Source organism: Natrix helvetica (assembly GCF_964273705.1).
Source record: "Natrix helvetica genome assembly, chromosome: 7".
In the NCBI taxonomy this organism is placed as follows: Eukaryota; Metazoa; Chordata; class Lepidosauria; order Squamata; family Natricidae; genus Natrix; species Natrix helvetica.
Window position 1 is genome coordinate 53,038,572 of NC_138558.1, and position 19,796 is coordinate 53,058,367.

The 19,796-nt window shown below is 41.3% G+C and overlaps 1 protein-coding gene across 3 annotated transcripts in view; it reads right to left on the minus strand.

The window, feature by feature from the left end:
- CC2D2A (coiled-coil and C2 domain containing 2A) overlaps nt 1-19,796 on the minus strand; it is a 110,359-nt gene that overhangs the window by 4,623 nt on the left and 85,940 nt on the right. For all 3 annotated transcript variants that reach the window (XM_081959386.1, XM_081959387.1, XM_081959385.1), the window contains exons 25-32: nt 18,515-18,616; nt 17,991-18,167; nt 14,972-15,175; nt 13,957-14,046; nt 13,102-13,215; nt 12,696-12,830; nt 11,626-11,748; nt 9,900-9,958 (exon numbers count right to left, since the gene is read on the minus strand). In XM_081959386.1, coding sequence (XP_081815512.1) covers nt 9,900-9,958; nt 11,626-11,748; nt 12,696-12,830; nt 13,102-13,215; nt 13,957-14,046; nt 14,972-15,175; nt 17,991-18,167; nt 18,515-18,616 — 1,004 coding nt within the window. The remainder of the gene's footprint in view (nt 1-9,899; nt 9,959-11,625; nt 11,749-12,695; nt 12,831-13,101; nt 13,216-13,956; nt 14,047-14,971; nt 15,176-17,990; nt 18,168-18,514; nt 18,617-19,796) is intronic.

The following is a 19,796-nucleotide window of genomic DNA, read 5'->3' on the forward strand; positions in this document are numbered from 1 at the left end:
GACACCCAGGAGCAGAGCCTTCTCTGTGATGGGCCCAGCCCTATGGAATGACCTCCCCCGTGACATCAGGATGATTTCCGATCTCCGCTCCTTCCGTGTACAGCTGAAGACCCACCTCTTTCAATTATCCGGCCTGGCTCAATCGCAATCGTAATTTTCCCATTCCTCCAAACTGTTTTTAAATTGTTCTTAAATATTAATTTTATTGGGTTTTTACAATTGGGGTATTTTAAAGCAGATTTTTAACTGTCTATTGATGTAATTTGCTTCCTCCTCCGTGTATGTATGTGTGTTGTGTATGTATGTACGTTTGGTGTTGTTATATATGTTTCATGTTATATGCTCCATTGTACGCCGCCCCGAGTCCTACTTGGAAAGGGAGCGGCTAATAAATCCAAATTTATTATTATTATTATTATTATAATGGAAAAAAATGAGAGCAACACCAGGATTTGTCACTTCAGTTAGGAAAGTAGATGAGAACAGGATTCAATATCTGTCTTCTGAAGTCTTTTCCATTTTTCATTTGTGTCAACATTATAAACATTCCTTAAATTTTGGGAAAAGGTGAAGGTTGCGTGACACCAAATCTGCAGGGTACATACGATAAGACAATGAAGTCCAACCACACAACTGTCTTGGGTAGTTTGTGATTTATGAAATATACCATGTTGCAGCAAAATCTCAGTGTGTTTACAAACTTGGTTTAATTGTTTCAAAAGTAACTTGAGACATTGTTTTAAGTGTTGCAATGTAGTTATCAGACTTGCTCTGACTTAGACTTTCAGGAAAGAAAAACCCTCAACTCTATTTGGTTGAAATAAAAGGTTCTTTTACTAAAGTTAAGTGGTTGCAGTGAAAGTAAAGCTAGATCTGAGTATTCCTACGCAAAGGTTACACTTCTCCCCTTTCCCTGGCTCGCCCCCCTTGACCAATTCACCAGTGTCCAATAGTATTCCTTTTTGATGTTTTGGGAAATGCTTTGATGCTTGGCACCTCTCAATGTAGTTTTGCATTCTGTTCCCAGTCCAGGTATCCTTGGCGGCTGGCTTATTCCGATTTGACACCTCTGGTTCTTGTCAGCTTGTCTCCCCCTCCCTTTCGTCTTCCCTTTCACATGAGGATTCGGAGGTCTCTTTTGGGGCACTCCTGTGTTTAGCCCATCTTTCTCTCTTTGCATTCCTGTCTACTGGTGTGAGAAGAAACTTCCTAACAGGACAATTAACCAGTGGAACAGCTTTCCTTCAGATGTGGGTTGCTTCATCACTGGAGATTTTTAAGGAGAGACTGGACAATAATTTGTTTGAAATGGTATGGGATCTCCTGCTTGAGCAGTGGGCTGGACTAGAAAACCTTCCCGCTCTATTCTGATTCTGAGGCTGAGTTTCACCAGTTTTCTTTTAGAGTCTCCCTCAGATGTCTTTGTGAATCTTTAATATCCTCCTCCTCCTCCAATTTACATAGGTGTTCCATTTCAGGAGCCATGGCAGTCCTAATACAAGGGGTCTCTCCATGCATGGGGCATAATAAAGCTTAGGGTTTCTTCATGGGGCTCCATCCTCATCTATCAGTTCAGTGACAAGTATCATGGGACCCCCTCCTGCTATTAATCCATCCAACTGGCAGAAAGCCAGGGGTATTTTAAGTTCCCTTAATTGCAGACCAGGTTTCTTGACTAAGCCAGGGTTGACCAGGCATCTGGTGTAGCCCAAGTCTAGGAGGGCAACCAGGTTCTCTCTACTCACTGAAGAAGGCACCATCAGTTCTATAACGATCATCACGGATATCACAGGGTGACTTACCAAGGTGGTCATCATCTGTGTCAGTGTTGCTCCCCACTGGGCTCCTGGGTGATGCTGTTAAGAGTTCTCACAACATCACCAGGTGATTAAGTGCACTCAACAACCTCCATTCCTTCTAGGGCTGTCTCCTGAATCCTCGGGGTTGCTTTTCCCATTTTCTTTGTGGGTCCGGAAGTGGCCTTTTGCATTGGGTGTGATGCTCAGCAATCGGATACTCTTTTCTGCATTTGAAGCATCCAGTGGAGTGGTGGTGTGGGCTTTAAGCCCACCTCCCTGGTTTTGGGGTTTCTTCCTCTCTCTGCCAGGAGGGACTTCTGCAGTTGGAGCAATTGTGGGATCGGTCTAGGTTGATTTCAGATTCTTTGGTGATGACATACCACTCATAGGGTGTGTGGGACACCTCTAGAAATGCAAGTATTATAGACATCATCATTCAGCTTGTCTTGGAAAGACTCTATCAGTGTATCTTGCAGCCAATCAGCTAATCTGCATGCCAAGCTACAGATTGGTTGTAGGCAGCCACAGGTTGCTGACCTTGGTTTATCTTAATTCTTGTCCTGGTCTTCCAATCAGTGAGGGGGTCTTTGACTCTCTTCTGGAGGGCTGCCGTGAACCGATTGAAGTTGTGCAACTTCAGGGCAACATTATTGTAGAGGGCAACAGTGCTAGGGACATGCTTCATACCATGGCCCCTTCAATCAGTAGGTCACCCACAAACTCCTGCATGTCGGTTCACACTTGGGTTAAGAACACCAAATGCTTTGTGTCTCCATTGAATCTCATCCCCAAAGCCTGTGGTCTGCACTCTCTCCTCCTTGGTGGGGTGGTCCATGCCCATGGCAGTGACTGGGTCATCAGAGATGGTGCCAGCTGCTGTGTTGGAGCTGATGTTAGGGAGTAGGCACTATAGCAACCACAGTGGTGGGTGTAGCTGCACCGTCTGCCTGTCCCTGCCCCGGTTCAACAGGTGGCGGTGCCAACTGAGCTAAAACTTCATGTGCTTGCAGGTTGTTGAAGGCGCCCTTCAGGAATTCAATAGCCTATTCATTGAACATGCTGTCATGGTCTGGTTCGCCCTGTGCCACTTCGTCCTCATCTTCTGGGGTTCCCTCCAGCAACTTCCTGTGGTCCCCCAAGTGAAGGTTACTCTAGAGCAGAAATGTGAAATTGGCAGCCCAGGGGCCGGATGGGTCACACAAAGGCCATGCCCACCCCAGCTCCGGGAAGGAAAAATGTCATGATACATCACATGACGGCAACGTGACACTGACCATGCTCTAGAGGGTCTCTCCTCCCAATCGCCCTTCTGACCGCCAGTGACCATCAGGATTTTGACTGGTCATTGCAGCCCTCTGCCTGCCCTAGCTACTTGGGGTGGACTCCTTAGGGGTTTTGATGTGGTCTGCCCCCAAGCTTCCATCTCCTCCTGATCATTCTTTTGCGCCGACATTCTATGCATGGTCCCCATGGTAGAGCTGTGTCTCCAGGTTCACCATTATTGCAGATCTAGCATTATGTCAGACCTGCCCCAACATAGACATTTAGGAAAGAAAAACCCTCAACTCCATTTGGTTGAAGTGATAGGTTCTTTTACTGAAGTTAAGCGGTTGCAGCGAAAGTAAAGCTAGATCTGAGTATTCCCATGCAAAGGCTACACTTTTCCCCTTTTCCTGGCCCTCCCCCCTTGATCAGTTCACCAGTGTCCAATAGTATTTGTTTTTGATGTTTTGGGAACCACTTTGATGCTTGTCACCTCTCGCTGTAGTTTTGCATTCTGTTCCCTGCCCAGGAATCCATGGCAGCTGGCTTATTCTGGTTTGACATCTTATCTCCCCACTCCCATTTGTCTTCCCTTTCCCATGCCTAATCATTACTTCCCTAAGTTCCTTCCCCCCCCTTTCTCCTTGTGATTTATGGCAGGATGCCAGCGTAGGGAAGAAGCTGAAGAGGCAGACCTGACAGTAAGAAAATAATACCCTCTGTGTCCTAAGGAATTATAGCTATGAGTTTTTCTGTTGAAGCCTGGATGTTACATTTTTCACCTCTCTTGTGATATTGTATGGACCGGCACCATTATTTGAAGTGAGGTGAGCAGAGAGACAAAACAAACTGGCAGATAACAAGGAGGTGAGCCAGTGAGAAAGTGGGGCCAGCTGTGGAGCAGGGAGGAAAATCATCCCTGGGGCAGAGAAGTGAGCCGACTGAGGGCAAAACAATGACTCAGCAGAGAACAAAAAGGCAAGCCAGTAAGAGAGTAGAGCAGGGAGGAGGAGGAGGAGAGCCAGGGGAGAGGAGAAATGAGCTTACTGTAGGTCATCCAGGTGGTCCTGTTTGCTGGGAGAAGCAGCACACTGGTGTGATGGACCAGCAAACGGGAGCCAGGTGGCTGAAGAGCAAAGAGCAGCAGCAGCGCAACAGAAAGGAGAGCTAGCAGAAAGGGCAGCACAGCGAACCAGATCCTAAGAGCAATGCAGAGAGCAACATGGAAAGCAATGGTAGAGAAACGGTGGATCCAGAGTGTTGGGAGTATACTCCTAGTGTTGGGTAGGCAACATATATCTATATACAATAACAAATGGTCGTTGTTGCTTTAAATGGGTGAATGTACTTATCAGCTGTAATTAACTCTACAATAAGAGGGAGTCAGGAGAGCTCACACTCTCTCTGCTAGTCCTATGCTTGATAACTACTTGCTCGCTTGATGACTGGAACGTGAACTGCGACTGTAAGCACTTGTTTGTTCTTTGAATTGTGTTTGGACATATATCTACTATCACTGCTTGTGAAGCAATTACTAGTAGTAAAGCTACTTGGTTTTTTTATTAGCAGTATCTGAAACTCTATTTGTGTGTTTTTTCTACTAGCAACATTCTTTCTCTCTAGCTGTACATTCCGCTGCGCTATTTTCTATCTCCCAACAGAGATACCCCTAACACAGAGGCTGCTAATGGTGGTGGAGCATTGCAGCACAGCAGACCAGCAAACAGTGACTATGAATGGCAACAGAACAGCGTGGCAGACCAACAGATGGGGGGGGACGGGACACCATGAACTGAGAAAAGCAGGGAGAACCGAATACCTGGTAGTGGCAGGAGAAAAGCAAGTTGGGAGCGAGGATAAAAAGTCACTACAGGACACAAGGCAAAAAAAAATCAAAAGTGAGTAGACAATAGCAAATACAGAACATATAAAGGCAGAGAAGGAAGAGATAAATAAAGCCCACAAGAAGGCAATGAGGGAAAGGATCATAAGGCGGCACAGAGGAAAGGCATAATTATAGAACATTCCATTACAGGTTAAGAACGAACCTTAAGAAACCTTAAGCCCACCCAACACTGAAAATTTTTAAATTTGACAATTTAAATGATCTGCTAAAACTTTTAATTTTTAAACTATAAAATTTTGAACTATAGAATTTTAAATCCTTAAGCTAGACATTTTTAATTGCTAGTACTTTACATTTTTAGCTAGACTTTGCCCCCTAAATTTTAAATGATCTATTGAAATATCAAAAATCTAAATTAGAAATTTTTCCCTTTTAAAAATCTGTGTTAAAACCTCCTACAGTTTCATTTTCATTTTTTTAAAAATCCACTCATGGAAAAAGAAAATGATACTACTGTGATCTGCAAAACATGTCCCATGTATACACTTATGCCCATAGAATATCCAAACTATATATATACCAAATGTAAAGTAATCAAGTTACTAGAAGAAAAAGTTAACGGGTCTAAAGGAAACTAACCACTCTGAAACTCAACCTACAAAATGAGAATCTCCAACCCTTGCAAGAAAAATATGCCCAAATTGAACATAATAATGATCAAACAACTTCTAAAAGATCTCTTAGATGAAGAAGACAGACGGAAATATATCACTCATAGAAAAAAAAGCAAACCTAGTACAAAATCCATCTGACCCATCCCACTATGATGCAGCCCCATGGTGCTAAGCAATCGATTTCATGGACTCTCCCTGGAAAAAAACATGCAGACACATAGAAAAGAAGCATCATGTAATGGCCCTAAAAAAGTAGCACTATCAAATGCTTCTATGATATATAGAAAAATACCCCAAACCTCCCTATGGAAAAAAAGGTGAGTGTTGGTGATAGGAGATTCAATTCTCAAGGGAACAGAACCAGCCATCTGTATACCAGATAGTCAATCCAAAGTGGTATGTTGTCTCCTTGGAGCAAAAATCAAAGATGTGGCTGAAAACCTAACCAAAATAATAAAATCCACAGATTACTACACTTTTCTACTACTATATGTAGGGATGAATGCAGTAATGGGATTCAGGCAGGTCACACCTATTCAGGAGAACCATTTGTTGGAAGAAATCTTTTGGTTTTTTCCACTTTACAGGACTAATCCTGTAATGAAGGCAGGAAGGAAACATTCTGGTATTGTTTCTAACCTAATCCTTATCTTTAATGCCGTACTTACAGAAACTGCCTCTCTGGTTAACCCTTATTACATTGTAACAGCTAAAGGTTCTTGACAGTACACCTAGGCTTACTGTCACCTAAGTTTCTCCAGAGTTTTTTTTTCCTTTGCTGGTATTAGGGGCTTGACTTTCTTAAAAGAGAAGTTGTTTTAAGCTTTTTACACTGCTTTAGTGGTTCCTGGCACTGTTCTTTTTTTTCCATTAAAGTTTTTTAATTTTTCATTTTCATAACATATAATCACATGTATACTAATAAATAACCAACATCATATTGTATTATTAAATGTTTACATCAATTCATCTCACCAACAACTCCCAAAAACCAATTTTGGCCTTCTGCTTTCCATACACCATATTTTTACTTTATCCATCACTTCCTCTCTTCTCCCCCTCTCTATCTCCTTCCCTCTGTCGCCCTTCCCTTCTCTACTTCCTCTTCCCTTCTCCTCTCTCCCCTTTCCACTCCCCCTGTCTTCCTCTTCTTCTTGCCCTCTCTCCTATCTCTCTCTTCTTCCCTTACCTTTCTTTCTACTTCCCACTCTTCATCTTATTTACTTGGTGTATTTCAGCTTCTGAGCGAGCTCCATTTTAAATTGATGGTATTTATAATTCCTTTTCAATATACATATTTAATTTTTCTCCTCCTTTTTAGTAAAAAAAAATAACAGAAAAGTATACATATATAATCATTGTGCTTTTATACCCACCCACCCCCAGCCTAATTTTGGCCGAGATGTTGACCTGGTTACAATTCCTCACTATTCTCATCATTATCTTTATATAATTATACATCCTTACATGCCCCCAATTTGTGATTCTGTATTTTATCTCAATAGTTTCCCATTGTAAGTATATTTCATGTTCCCTCTCCATTTTTCCATATCTTGGATTAGATTACCCTTGTCTATAAATGGCAATCCTTACTGTTCAATGTTCATTACAATTCCCTTAATCTACTATATAAAATAACAAGCTGTAAACATCTCATTTAGTTCATCATCTTAAAAGTTCTATATAAGTCAATATTTCATATATTTTTACCCATGCTTAATTAATAATAATAATACTTTATTTACAGTCACAGACCAAAACACGACTACTACAAAAAAGACATAGGAGAATTGATCATAGTATCATAACAGTCAATCACCAAAAGCTTAACTAAGGGAGGCTACAGCGTTCTCCTCTAATGGTTACAGCTCTTAAGAAAAATTTGGAAACCTGAGAGGTGATGTATGAGGAGACATCTCCAAGGCAATATACAAACAAATTACAGCCATTAGGTCTAGAAGGGACGGTTTCAAGAACAGACAGTAACTTAGATCTGTCTGTGTTATACATGGGGCAAAATAGAAGGACGTGCTCCGCTGTTTCAACCTCGCCCATGCTTAATTGTCCTTCTATTGTCATAATCAATCAATTAGCAACTCAGTTTAATTATCATGTATAAAAGTGAATCACAAACCTCTGCTTTACAATCTCTCCATATCAGTTTCATATTTGTCCATATTCCATATATTTTAACTTTTATTTAATTATCTTTCCATTATCATATTCAACCAGTTAGCAACTCCATTTTATTGTCATATTTAGGAATAAACCCCTTATCTTAGCTTTATATTTTCCCATATAACAATTTCTAATTGTCTGATTTTTTAGTAGTAACTCTTTGGTTCCACTTCTCTGTTCCTTCCTTCTCCCTTTTCTTTGTTTAGACACGTCCACCCTCTTCAATTTTCCCCAAGCCACCGTCAAAAAGATCTTTTATATTTCTCTTTGTTGGGGCGTAATCTCCTACTTCAATTTTCCTTATGCCACTGACAACCTCCAAAACATCTTTTATCTGCTTTTTATTCCCTTTTGTTGGGACACATTCCCCCTTTTATAATTTTCCCTATACCACTGCCAGGTCCAATGGAGTTTTTGTCTGCTTTTTATTTCCCTCTGTTTCTACCCCTTCAATATCTTGCCACCCTTCTTCTTTGCCTTCTTCTTTAAATACCTGCTTCTCTGGGTTCAGAATTCTATTTAGGCTTGATTTTAATGATTTATGCATATTTTTTATAATTTAATGTCCAGTTCCAAAATTACAATTAGTTATATAAGTCTTACTTTGAGGTTCTGGTACACCTTAAATTTAGTTAATTCAACTACCATGAAACCAGAAGAGAAGCTAAAGCCATCTTAATCTTTTGCAGAAAAAAAGGAAGAAAAAAAACCCCCTTCGTATTTCCCAGTTCTTGACATCTGTTATTATTTCCTTTCCTTGCCACTCCTCACCTCTCATTAGTCATAGCTGCTCAAAATACATTAATTGGAACAAGTTTGCATACAGCCAAAACTTGGGTATGTTTCTTCTTCGTCTCCTGCTTTTCCAAGTTCTGATTTACGGCAGTTGGTTAATTAGAATTTCCCACACAGGCAAGATTAGGTTATCAGTTGTCAATGAGGAGATAATGCTTTTTTCTTGATCTTTCTCCCTTGTTGCATTCCATCTCTCATTAATTGGGATTGCTTAAGATATGTTAGTTAAAAGACACTTGGCGAAATAAATCTTCACGCTCCTAGACTCTTTTAAAAACACAATCTTTTCAAGTCGGAAGCCAAATTTAGAGTTAGTATTTGAGTGGGTTTGTCACTTCTCTGCTTTCTCCCTTTCTCTCTGAATTGTTTCAAACAAATGGCTTTTTTGGGGGGGGTAGTGCTTCAACCCTCCATTTTCCTTTTCTTTCTTTCTTTCTTTCTTTCTTTTTGAAAAAATCCCGGTCTGACCATCAATATTATTTATGCTCTCAAGATTCTTTGCCTTTTCCAAGTTTGATTTATGACTGTGGGTTAGATGAATTTTCTTACCGGTCTTTCATCTCTTCCTCACACTCCTGTTCATTTGCTTTGGCTGGAAGTTAGCTTCTTGTGCAGCATGTTGCCATGCTGCTGCCCCTACTCCGATTCAGAGGGCAAATCTCCAACCTGAGGGGGACCTGTTGCCTCCCCCTGGGTCTGATGAGATACTGCCCCTTCTTTGCCCCCCCTCCAGGGGGGTTCCGATCTAAAAAAGATCTCGGAGATGGTTTGTCAGACAGGGTTCATGTGAGACTCTTGAGATCCCACATTCCACCCACGTCTGTCCAGCTGGAGAACTTCCGGTGAACTCAGTAAATTTCAATTCTTGAAACTTCTTTCCTGTATGTAAACTCTTTGCACAACTCTTTTGAAATTGAAGAATATCGATAATGCCACCTCCACATTCCTTTGAAAGTCAAGCTTGATAGCAATTTCCCTTTGATGTACCAATTGTCCTTTATCAGTTCCTGAACTCTTTTCACATAAAGTATATTGCTTGTTGTCACAGGTTAATCACTTTATTCTTGATTACACATCTCAATTCTTCCTAGTTCACTACCTTTATATTTTTGGGCTCAGTGACATTTTGCATTTGGAAGTGATTTTAATTGGAAGGGATCCTTCCGCAATCAAAAATCATAGCTATATTTCCTTTTCTCACAGCAACCTCCCATCAAGTGAGGTGAAAGAATAGATGCTAAAGAACATATTGCAGCTTCTTGCATAGCAGTACTGCCATCTGTTGGTAATTTACAACATTGGCAGCCCTTGAATATTATGGTTTTATGATTGATGCAAAATTACCTGTTCTGTAAATGTAATGCGGCAGCCTTGTCTGCATTTTGGTAGAAAAGTTCTTCAGGCTAATGAAATCAGAAAGAGAAGCAATTTAGCATTTATGAAATTTACTTCAATATTATAGCACTTTAAATTCATCTCTACTTTTATTCTTTCAAGATCTGTAGTGATTCATATGGCATAAGAAAAAATTACATTAAAATCATTTTGAATACTATTTATGCAATTTATACAGGACAATCAAATTACCCTATTTTTCGCTCCATAAGATGCACAGACACCCCAAATGGGTGGAAATGTCTTTGTGGAATGGTTTGCCTTCAGAAGTTTGGGAGAGTCATTTGTGTGAAATAGTGTAGGGCAGTGGGGGATTAAGGCTCACTGGTGTCATAAACATTGACAAACCTTGGTGCCCAACTCCTTTGTACATACGGTACAAATCTTCATTTGTTTTTCTTTCTTTCTCAACTTTGTGGTGACCCCTTGGGCCTGGTGCCCTAATCACGTGCTTAGTCTGCTTAATGGTTAATACACCACTGGTCTGGGGTCTCCTATTTGAGCAGGGGGTTGGACTAGAAAACCACCCCCAAGGTCCCGTACAACTCTGTTATTCTTTTTCTTTTGCCTTGAAGTCAGTGTTGAGTTCTAGAGACTTCATGGACATGTCTTTGCAGTTTTCTTAGCAAGATATCCTGAATTGATTTGCCCTTGCCTGCTTCCTAATTCTGGGAGCTTAGGGTTTGCCAGCTGGGTTTGTGCCTGGGGCAGGACTAGAATTCAACTTTTCTCACTTCCACATGAACCACAAGACCAAACTGGCTTTCACTTGTGTGATAAGGCTCTTGTCTTCCACCGTGCAACCTAATCAGTTAGTTGGAAAAACATTCACTATATTCAGAAAAGGATTAAACCTACAAAACTTTATGATGGGCAACTCTAGTTTTTTTTTAATTTACCTTTTTTTAACCTGTTAAAATGTGTTTTTACAGATTAAATTGATACCCTATCAATAAACAAGGATCACCTGTATAATGGAAATTGGTATGCCCATACTATAATATATATAGAGAGGACTGTGCAGGGTTGAAGGAGTGCGGGATCGCATTCTACCCCACACATCCCTGTGACCAATCCGCTCTCACAGAGAGGGTCTCCTCCGGGTACCTTCCGCTAAGCAGTGCGGGCGGGCGGTGTCTAGGAATAGGGCCTTCTCTGTGATGGGCCCAACCCTCTGGAACGACCTCCCCCCCGATATTAGAACCACCTCGGATCTCCGCTCCTTCCGCAAGAAACTCAAGACCCACCTGTTTCGACTAGCCGGCCTGGCCTAATTGTAATTGTAATTGTATTTACAGGGAACATCTACTACTGACCTTCCTGGATGGCTTTCTAAATTTTAAATTTTGGGGTTTTAAACTGGTTTTAGAATTGTTTTTAATTATTTAATTAGTTTGGGTTGTATATACAGACGGTATGTGTGCGTTGTTTTGTCTGATGTTTTATGTTATGTTTTGTTGTTTTATACACGAACGGTCTGTACACCGCCCCGAGTCCCTACGGGGAGAGGGGGCGGTCTATAAATTGAATAAAACCTAAACCTAAACCCACTTTACAGTAAGGGATAAAATTAAGGAAGATTCCCCTCCTCCTAATAAACTACCTTAACTTCTAAGAAAAGGGCAGGATACATTTCTCAATAGTTCTAATAACATCAGAATAAAAGTTCCTTTACCTGAACACTGGAGAGACCAGGGAATGGTAAACTTCTAGAAAAGAAAGGTTTCCAAAATTTGGTTTTATTGACATCGAAATTTATTCTTGGTGGGGAATCATACTGTTGAATGTTAAACCAAACCTAAAAGGGGAAAAACTTCTTTAAGTATCATCTCTGTTATGCAGTAGCAATTCAGGACTAATTGATCTGGAGTGAATCCACAAAGCTATTGAGGCTTCTTTTACCTTCACCCAGATAGCGTGCATGGACCGATGGTGTCTGGCAGCAACCACAGCTTGCCGGCCCCTTGGCATACCACAAATACCATTAATTCCAAGCATGGAGGCAGAGACAGGGGGGGTGAAGACAGGCTATCTGGATGTGTGTGTGGCTGCTTGACTCACGGGAGGCTCAAGGGAGGCTTGCGTGGCAGCACCAGCAGCGGGCAAAAGTATGGGAGATGAGGGAAGCAGGTCATCCTGAATAAGACCTCCCTGAAAATAAGCCTAAGTGCTTATTTTCAAGACCAGGTTTTATTTTCGGGGAAACCACACTCTGCATTGCTGAGTCTGGTAGAATACATTGTATCTCCAGAAAATGATCAAAAAAATGAAATTTGCTTGTGCCTGTTGATTTGCACAAGTCATGATGCCACTCGCCCTCATTTTGCACGCTGCTCAATTGATTCTGGCTCTTGAACAGAAGGCAACCATAGCCCTTGTTTCTGCTTCCAACTGACTCACTTGGAAGGGAATTGGCACCAACTGTCCAGGGTGAGAGAAAGAGTAAGTGGACACCTACTCTTCGTATGGCTGTAAATAAATCTCATGCCAGTTGGAGCCCGGCTGACAAGCTCGTCATATATTGGATGCACAAAGTGTTTGTCAAGAATCTGCTTGGCAAGATCCAGAAAACATCTTTTGCATGGGGATTAAATTCCAGGTGTCCTGGAATTAAATTCCAGCACATCTCCTGGTACAAGATGAAAAGAAACCTATGTGCAAGCAAGCCATCTGGTAGTGAGTCCATGTAGCTGACAGGAACTGCTTAGCTGTGGTAGCGGGGCAGATAAGGGATAGTTCACTTACATTGTCTGCAGATATCAAACAGCTGACCCTTTTCAAAGGACAGAACGCATCATACTGTCCATAAAAATGGCCACGACTTGGGTTCCAAATCACATACTGGTTTCGTTCCCAAGTTAGCACATAAGCTGTTGGTCCCTGGCGGGAAAAATAAAGTTATTTACAATTTTCTCTTTCCTCTTCTACTATTTGCCTATTAGTGCTCAAGACACAAATTCTGAATTAGCTAAAATGCAGGAGGAAAATGTTCTTTTGGAAATTCTGGGATAACCTGCTACCTGTACAGGGGGATAATCTCTGAACCAGGGTTTTTGTTGGCTTCTAAAATCAGTATGGACAATGACTGGTGAGGTAGCATGTTTTCTCATGTAAGGAAGTTTTATTGAAATGCAAAACACAAACGCCTTACCTCCGGAACAGCATTCCCAATTAGAAGCCAGGCCTTTTTGCCAAGAGCAAGAAAATAATTACACAATAGCACAGCATGTTCTTCTTCGTCTCCAGCCAAAAGATCAAGGAACTGCTAACAAATGTGAGTAAACAAATGATGCTGTTAAAGACTATTTTGTATCACTGAATATTTTGGCTCAATTTAAATTCCACTTAAGGAGGCAGACTTATGAAAGGGCAGCTATAAACTGCTACTACTTCAGTCTCCGGCTATGTAATGAAAACAGCCACATCTTATTTTCATTTAAAGTGGTTCAACTTAGAACTACATAATCAGAAAATAAATATTCTTAACAAATGCATAACATCCTTTTATACAAGAATTAAGCCTACTGCAGCATGATTAAGGAAGGATAATTAGGGATTTCTAGACCAAACTGGACCACTAAAATTGAAAGCAGATGGTGCCTGCCTGAACAAAGCCTTTGATGTGATTTCAATTTCCATGGATTCTAAAAGGTCATATTATGCAGCAATTCAGTTTTTCAACTCCCCCCAAAGCTGACGTATGTAATCCAATGCAAAAGAGCATAATACTGTTAATGCCAACATCACAAACATCACAACCCAGAGCAACTTTAATTATTCCACACACACATCTATTGTTTTGGCATAAATAATGACAAAAGAACTTCCTTTGATAATAAACACATAGTTCTGGACTAGGCGTGTCAAAGTCACATTGTCATGTGATATATAGGGACTTTTTCTCCCTTTGCTAACTGGGCTTGGGTGTGGCCAGTTTGTGATGCATCCAGCGCATGGGCCACAAGTTTGACAGTTCTGTTCTAGACATTTGAAGCTTTTAACTTACATCAGACGTACTCCACAGATCACAAATTCCAGCAAATGATACCATATCGGGTAAAAAAGGAATCAGGGCTACGTATCGGGCAACTAATTCCTATGAACAATAGAAATAGAAATAGAAATAGAAATTTAATTTGTTAGCCGCACCCTCTCCGCAAGGGACTCGGGGCGGCGTACAATAAAATATACATATATACATATAAACATAAAATACACACATATACATACATGCATGGAGGAGGTAATAATTAAAAATACATTACATTAATAATAATAAAAATTAAATTAGTCATTAAAATACCCCAAAATAATAATACAATTTAAAAAAGGACTGTCAGGAGGAAAAGGATAAACTACGGTTGAGCCAGGCCAGACAGTTGAAAGAGGTGGGTCTTGAACTTTACACGGAAGGAGCGGAGATCGGAAGTAATCCTGATATCAAGGGGGAGGTCATTCCACAGGGCTGGGCCCATCACAGAGAAGGCCCTGCTCCTGGGTGTCGCCCCCCCAAAAAAAAGAAAAAAAGAAAAAGAACAATCCTCTTATTAGCCTGAGGCCAAAGCTGCTATTTTTTATTATAAACACAAGACTTTATCCTCTCTTTAGAAATGGGCTTGTTGCCGGCTAGATCAGCCTTTCTTCCAGATTGGTCCAAAATAATTCAATTTGGCTGCACTAAGTCAGGTCAGTGTCCTTGGGTTGACTGGCTCACTTCTCAGAATGCCATGAAACAGAGCCCTTGAGATTTAATGTTAGCAAAACAAAGAATTGAGGGGTCCTTGGTGCTCTCTGAGATTGGCTGTTTTCTTGTAGATGTTTCATTATACAAACCAAGATTTCATTCTTTGCTTCAATAAAAGAGAAAATTTGTAGCTCAGGGTTGAAATAAGGATTTTTTGGTGCTCTCTGAGCTTGGTTATTTTCTTGCAGACATTTCATTACCTAAACTAAGTAACACCAGCACCGATGATGGTTTGCATATTACACATGTAAGTTCCTCAGAGAATAAAAATACGCACGGAGGTTTGCTGTGGACTGTCTGGATGAATTCGTAGGAGCTCTTCTGGGGGGTTGAGCGCTCTGATGAATCTCGTAACAAAGAGTGTTTTTCCACTGATGTCAATTACAGTGATCAGGCATTGGCGATCTGGAAATTTCAAGGCACAATCAGCTTTATATCTTTCAGCTGCTTGAAGAAGCTTCTCATCTTCTTGAGTGTCAAACTTGAAGAGAAAAAAAAATCCAGTTTTTTTTTTTAATGTTGCAACCAATGCATAAGACCTAAATAGCTAATATGATCAGACCACTTCTGTCAAGATTAATGCTTTGGATAAAAATGATATTTCTTGTTATGGATGGAAGAAAGGCACCAGGAGGATATTCAAAAGATACTATGATTTAATGAAACATCAGTCAAGGACCTCACTAGAGGGCAGAGTTAGTACCTGTCCATGACTCTTTAAAGCAGGTGCATCTTTTTCTGGAATTGCACGGCTCTCCTGTGCCAAATGCCAGGGAGCTTGTCTTAATCGAGAGACATTTTCCACTGTTAATAAAACATGGGGCACTGAAATACACATTTCCACCCATAATTCATTGCCAAATAAACACTCAAAGGTTTGACTCTTCTATATATCTAATTCACAATATATTTCTCTTTTATTTAACTCTTTGTTTGCATCTCTTCAATTTCCTGTTTCTCTTTTGATTCATTTTTCCCTTCCCTTTTTCTCTTATCTGCAAGTTCAGAAAATAGTGCACAATAGTCACAGCAATAGTTCTAACAGTAATAGTAAAGACTGTGGATATATCAGTATATTTTATCTCTACAGTATATTAAATAATCCCAATTCCCTACTCTGTCTCAGCCCCAAACATACCACCTTAGAAGTACAGTGTGTCTTGAGAGATTTTGATGGTTCCTACATCTTGTTAACAAGTATGAAGCTCTACATGACTATTGTCAAAATAACCAGACACATATTTTATACCGTATAAACACTAATCTTAAGTGTACAAATGCACAGCAATCATAAGTAGTTCTAACCAAGCCCTGTTATTATTTTTTAAAAAATACATTTAAACATCATTTACCTTCCCCAACATTTCATTCATCTACAAAGATTCAGGAAGGCCAGCAAGAAAAGGGTGGGGGGAGAGATATGAACGCAATGCAACAGCGCAGAATCATGTGAGAGAATATAAAAACTAAGCTGTTAAAATAATAAGGGAAATGTTTGACTATTTAATTATTGTTTTTCCAAAAGTAGGAAGGAATTGTGATTATTAGGAAAAGCAGTGAGCTTTCTAGCAAGGCATCATCATGGAAAGAAAAATCTGCTCATCTCTACTGAAACTAGATGACTGAACTCACTCTCAAGGAAGAGTTATGTAATCTTTGTTTCAAAGAAATCCTTCAAAATTTTGAAATTTCTGAAATCAAACCATCAAGAGAAGTCCATAACAGTAATTGGACCTGGACGTGAATTTTCATTGAGCAAGTTCTGATTAAAATGATGGGTTAAGGAAAAGGTTAAAGTTAATAGCACAAAGGAATTCCAAAGGTACCTTTGCTTCCAAATGGGAATGATATAGAAATAGAGATAGGTACATAGAGATAGAGAGAAAATATGCAATTAGATATGCAATTCAAAACTGTTACTTTGGCTTGTTTTTGCCTAAATTTATGCAGAAATGACAAGAAGCAAAAAAACTGTTCTCTGGAGAAGTATTGTATATTGCAGGGGTGTCCAAACTTGGGAACTTTAAGACTTGTGGACTTCAACTCCCAGAATGCTGGCTGGGGAATTCTGGGAGTTGAAGTCCACAAGTCTTAAAGTTCCCAAGTTTGGACACCCCTGGTATATTGAATGCTCATCCCAAAACAGGCCTTCCCTTCCCTCTGCCAGCAGTGTGGGCCTTGAACTTGTGAAAACATTGCTTCACTCTCCCAAATCCCCGACTTTATTCTCATCCTCTCAATTTATGGTTCAGCACCCATAGTTTCATCTTCAGTTATTTACAAGCGACGATGGTTCAATAGCAACTTTAAGCCATATGCTGTTATACGGTTCTCTATGCAAGGACTCTAGGCACACCCTTATATATTCTGTCATTAAGAAATTTTCAGGTAGAGCAGTGGTCCCCAATCTTTCCACCTTGGCGGCCCAGCCTGGCGCGGGGAGGTGTGAGTGGCAGCACGCATGTGCACACAGCTCCATTGAGGTGAGTGGTGGGTTCACATGCTCTCCACTTGCACAAATGGAGCTTTGCACATGAGCTGAGGGTGCCTGCGCTCAGGCTCAAAAGCTCCATTCACACGAATGGAGGGAGGTTGGGTGGAGGTTGCTTGCGCTATCTCACAAAGGCCGCTCTTGTGCGAAGTTCCATTTGCATGAATGGAACTTCATGTCGAAGCACAAGCACCCTCCACTCAAGCACCTTCTGCTTGTGCAAGTGGAGCTTTGTGTGCAAACGCAGGTGCCATTTACTCATGTGCCAAGGTCCTTTCACATGAGTGGAGGATATGTGCGCCCTTATCAATAGAGTTGTGCAGACATACATGCACCTGCCACTCACACACACATATGCCCGGGCTGAGCCCTCAAGTTGGAAAGATTGGGGACTTTTCCACTGCTATTCTACCTTCATGACAGGATATATAAGGTCCTACAGTCCTTATATAGAGAACAGTATAATGGCATTTGGCTTAGAGTTTCTGTTGGACCATCACCACTTGGAAATAACTGAAGATGCATTGGAGTCCCCTTAAAACATCCAAGAAGGACTACTGAGGTATAGTATCCACCTGATTAATGTGAAGGCCTTTTAACATACAATAATTGTAGAGGTATGTTGTGCAACACTTCCTTGGAAAGAAAAACAAGCATGCAAAGGATAAATTGCAGTCCAAGAAAGGTGCATACCTGTTCAATTAGAGTCCCATTTATTTGCTATTTATGTTCTTTATGAAAATGGAGGCAAACCACTTCCTAAATGTCCAAATTATGCCCAGAAATAAAACTTGTCCAGGTTTACCCTTTCTTGAATTGATTCTCCAGGAATGAGTTGAGGTTCAATTGTAATGAACAATGAAAGGTAGGAACCATCACTGAGATGCTGTATGGAATCATATTTTCTGTCGTTTTCCACATTTTTCCCTTTGCTATAGCCAAGAAGAACAGGAGGAGTATCAATCTTAAATGTGCCATCAATCTAGAAGAAGAGAAACAAAGAGTCTTGAGTAAAAATAACAATAGCAATAGCACTTAAGGCTTATTCACTGCCCCATGGAGCTTTATAGCACTCTCTGGATGGTCTACAGTGTCAGCATATTGCCCCCAACAATCTGGATCCTTATTTTATTAACCCTGGAAGGATGGAAGGCTGAATCAACCTCAAGCCCATCAGAATTGAACTCCAGGCTATGGGAAGAGTTAGCCTGGAATACTGCACTTTAACTACAATGCCACCAGGGCTCCTTAAACATTAATAGTCAAGAATGCTGCAATAGGTTATTTATATGCATGCTTGTGTGTAAAAACGCTTTCTTCAGCACTTACTCTTCCTTGAAAATATACTGTTGTAAATGGTATCCGAACCAATCCAAGCCAGCGCTTTTCCATACAGGTATGGACCCCACCAATTTCTCTTTCACGATCATCCTAAGAAAATGTCCCAAAAATCCTGATTAACATTTGCAAAAAGAACATGCTGAGCTTCCCTATTTCTCCCCCTAGATTCTCTAGAATTAATGTATTTATTTAATTTGCCAAGTTACAAAGCTGTTTATCTCATAGTTGTGACTCTGGCAGGGGTGGGTTCCTGCAGGTTCTAACCGGTTCGGTAGAAGAAGTTCCACAAATCTACCGTGCCGGTTAGAACCCTGTGCAGGTGGAAGGAAGGAAGGAAGGAAGGAAGGAAGGAAGGGAGGGAGGGAGGGAGGGAGGGAGGGAGGGAAGGAAGGAAGGAAGGAAGGAAGGAAGGAAGGAAGGAAGGAAGGAAGGAAGGAAAGAAGGGGCTTCTTCAGAGAACCCGAGGCAAGAGCAGCGTTGAAGTCCTCTCTGAAGCAGCTGGAAAAGGTACGTGTGGGTTGGAGGGAGGGGGAGGAATTCAAAGTTTATCCTCCTGGTGCTATGCAGGGCTTTGGCCAAAGGCTGGAGGAAAGGACCCTGGCTCACTCGTGCTCTCCCTCCCCAAGTGTAGTGACTTCCTCCCCAGGCCCCCATCCATTTCCCTCTCTCTCTCTCTCACACACACACAGCTGAATAAAGCTATGTAAAAATCCAGCCCAGCTTCACTGACTACAAGTCTGAAAAGGCAATGTGGCTCCGCCTCCAATCAAACTACACTTGAGGAGGGAGAGCACAAGCGAGCACTGAGGAGACCACAGGAGGAGGCAGGAAGCCAGGCAAAGAGCCATGCTGTAGCACACACACTTTCCCCCAGCCCCTTTCTTTCGGAAGGCTCGGATCGGCTCCCCTCCGGCTTCTCTGCCTCTCCTCTCACCCCAGCCTGCCAGCAGAAGATGAGTGGGTGGGCTTTATTGCGTTCCAGGCATTTCCCAACCAGACAGCAGGCTGCATTTGCAATAGGGGAGGTGTTTGGGGAAGACAGCAGGGGAATGGGGGGGGGATGGCAAAGGAGCTGCTTTCAAGACATTGGAAAAGATATCCAATCCAACTTGTAATCAGTGAAACTGTGTGCGTGTGTGCTTGCTTGATAGAGAGTGAGAGTGGGAAGAGGTTAGGAGAGATCATCCAATCCAACTTCTCTCTGTGTGTGTGTGTGTGTGTGTTTGAGAGAGGGGAGAGGGAGGGAGAGAGGGAGGAAGGAGGGGAAGGG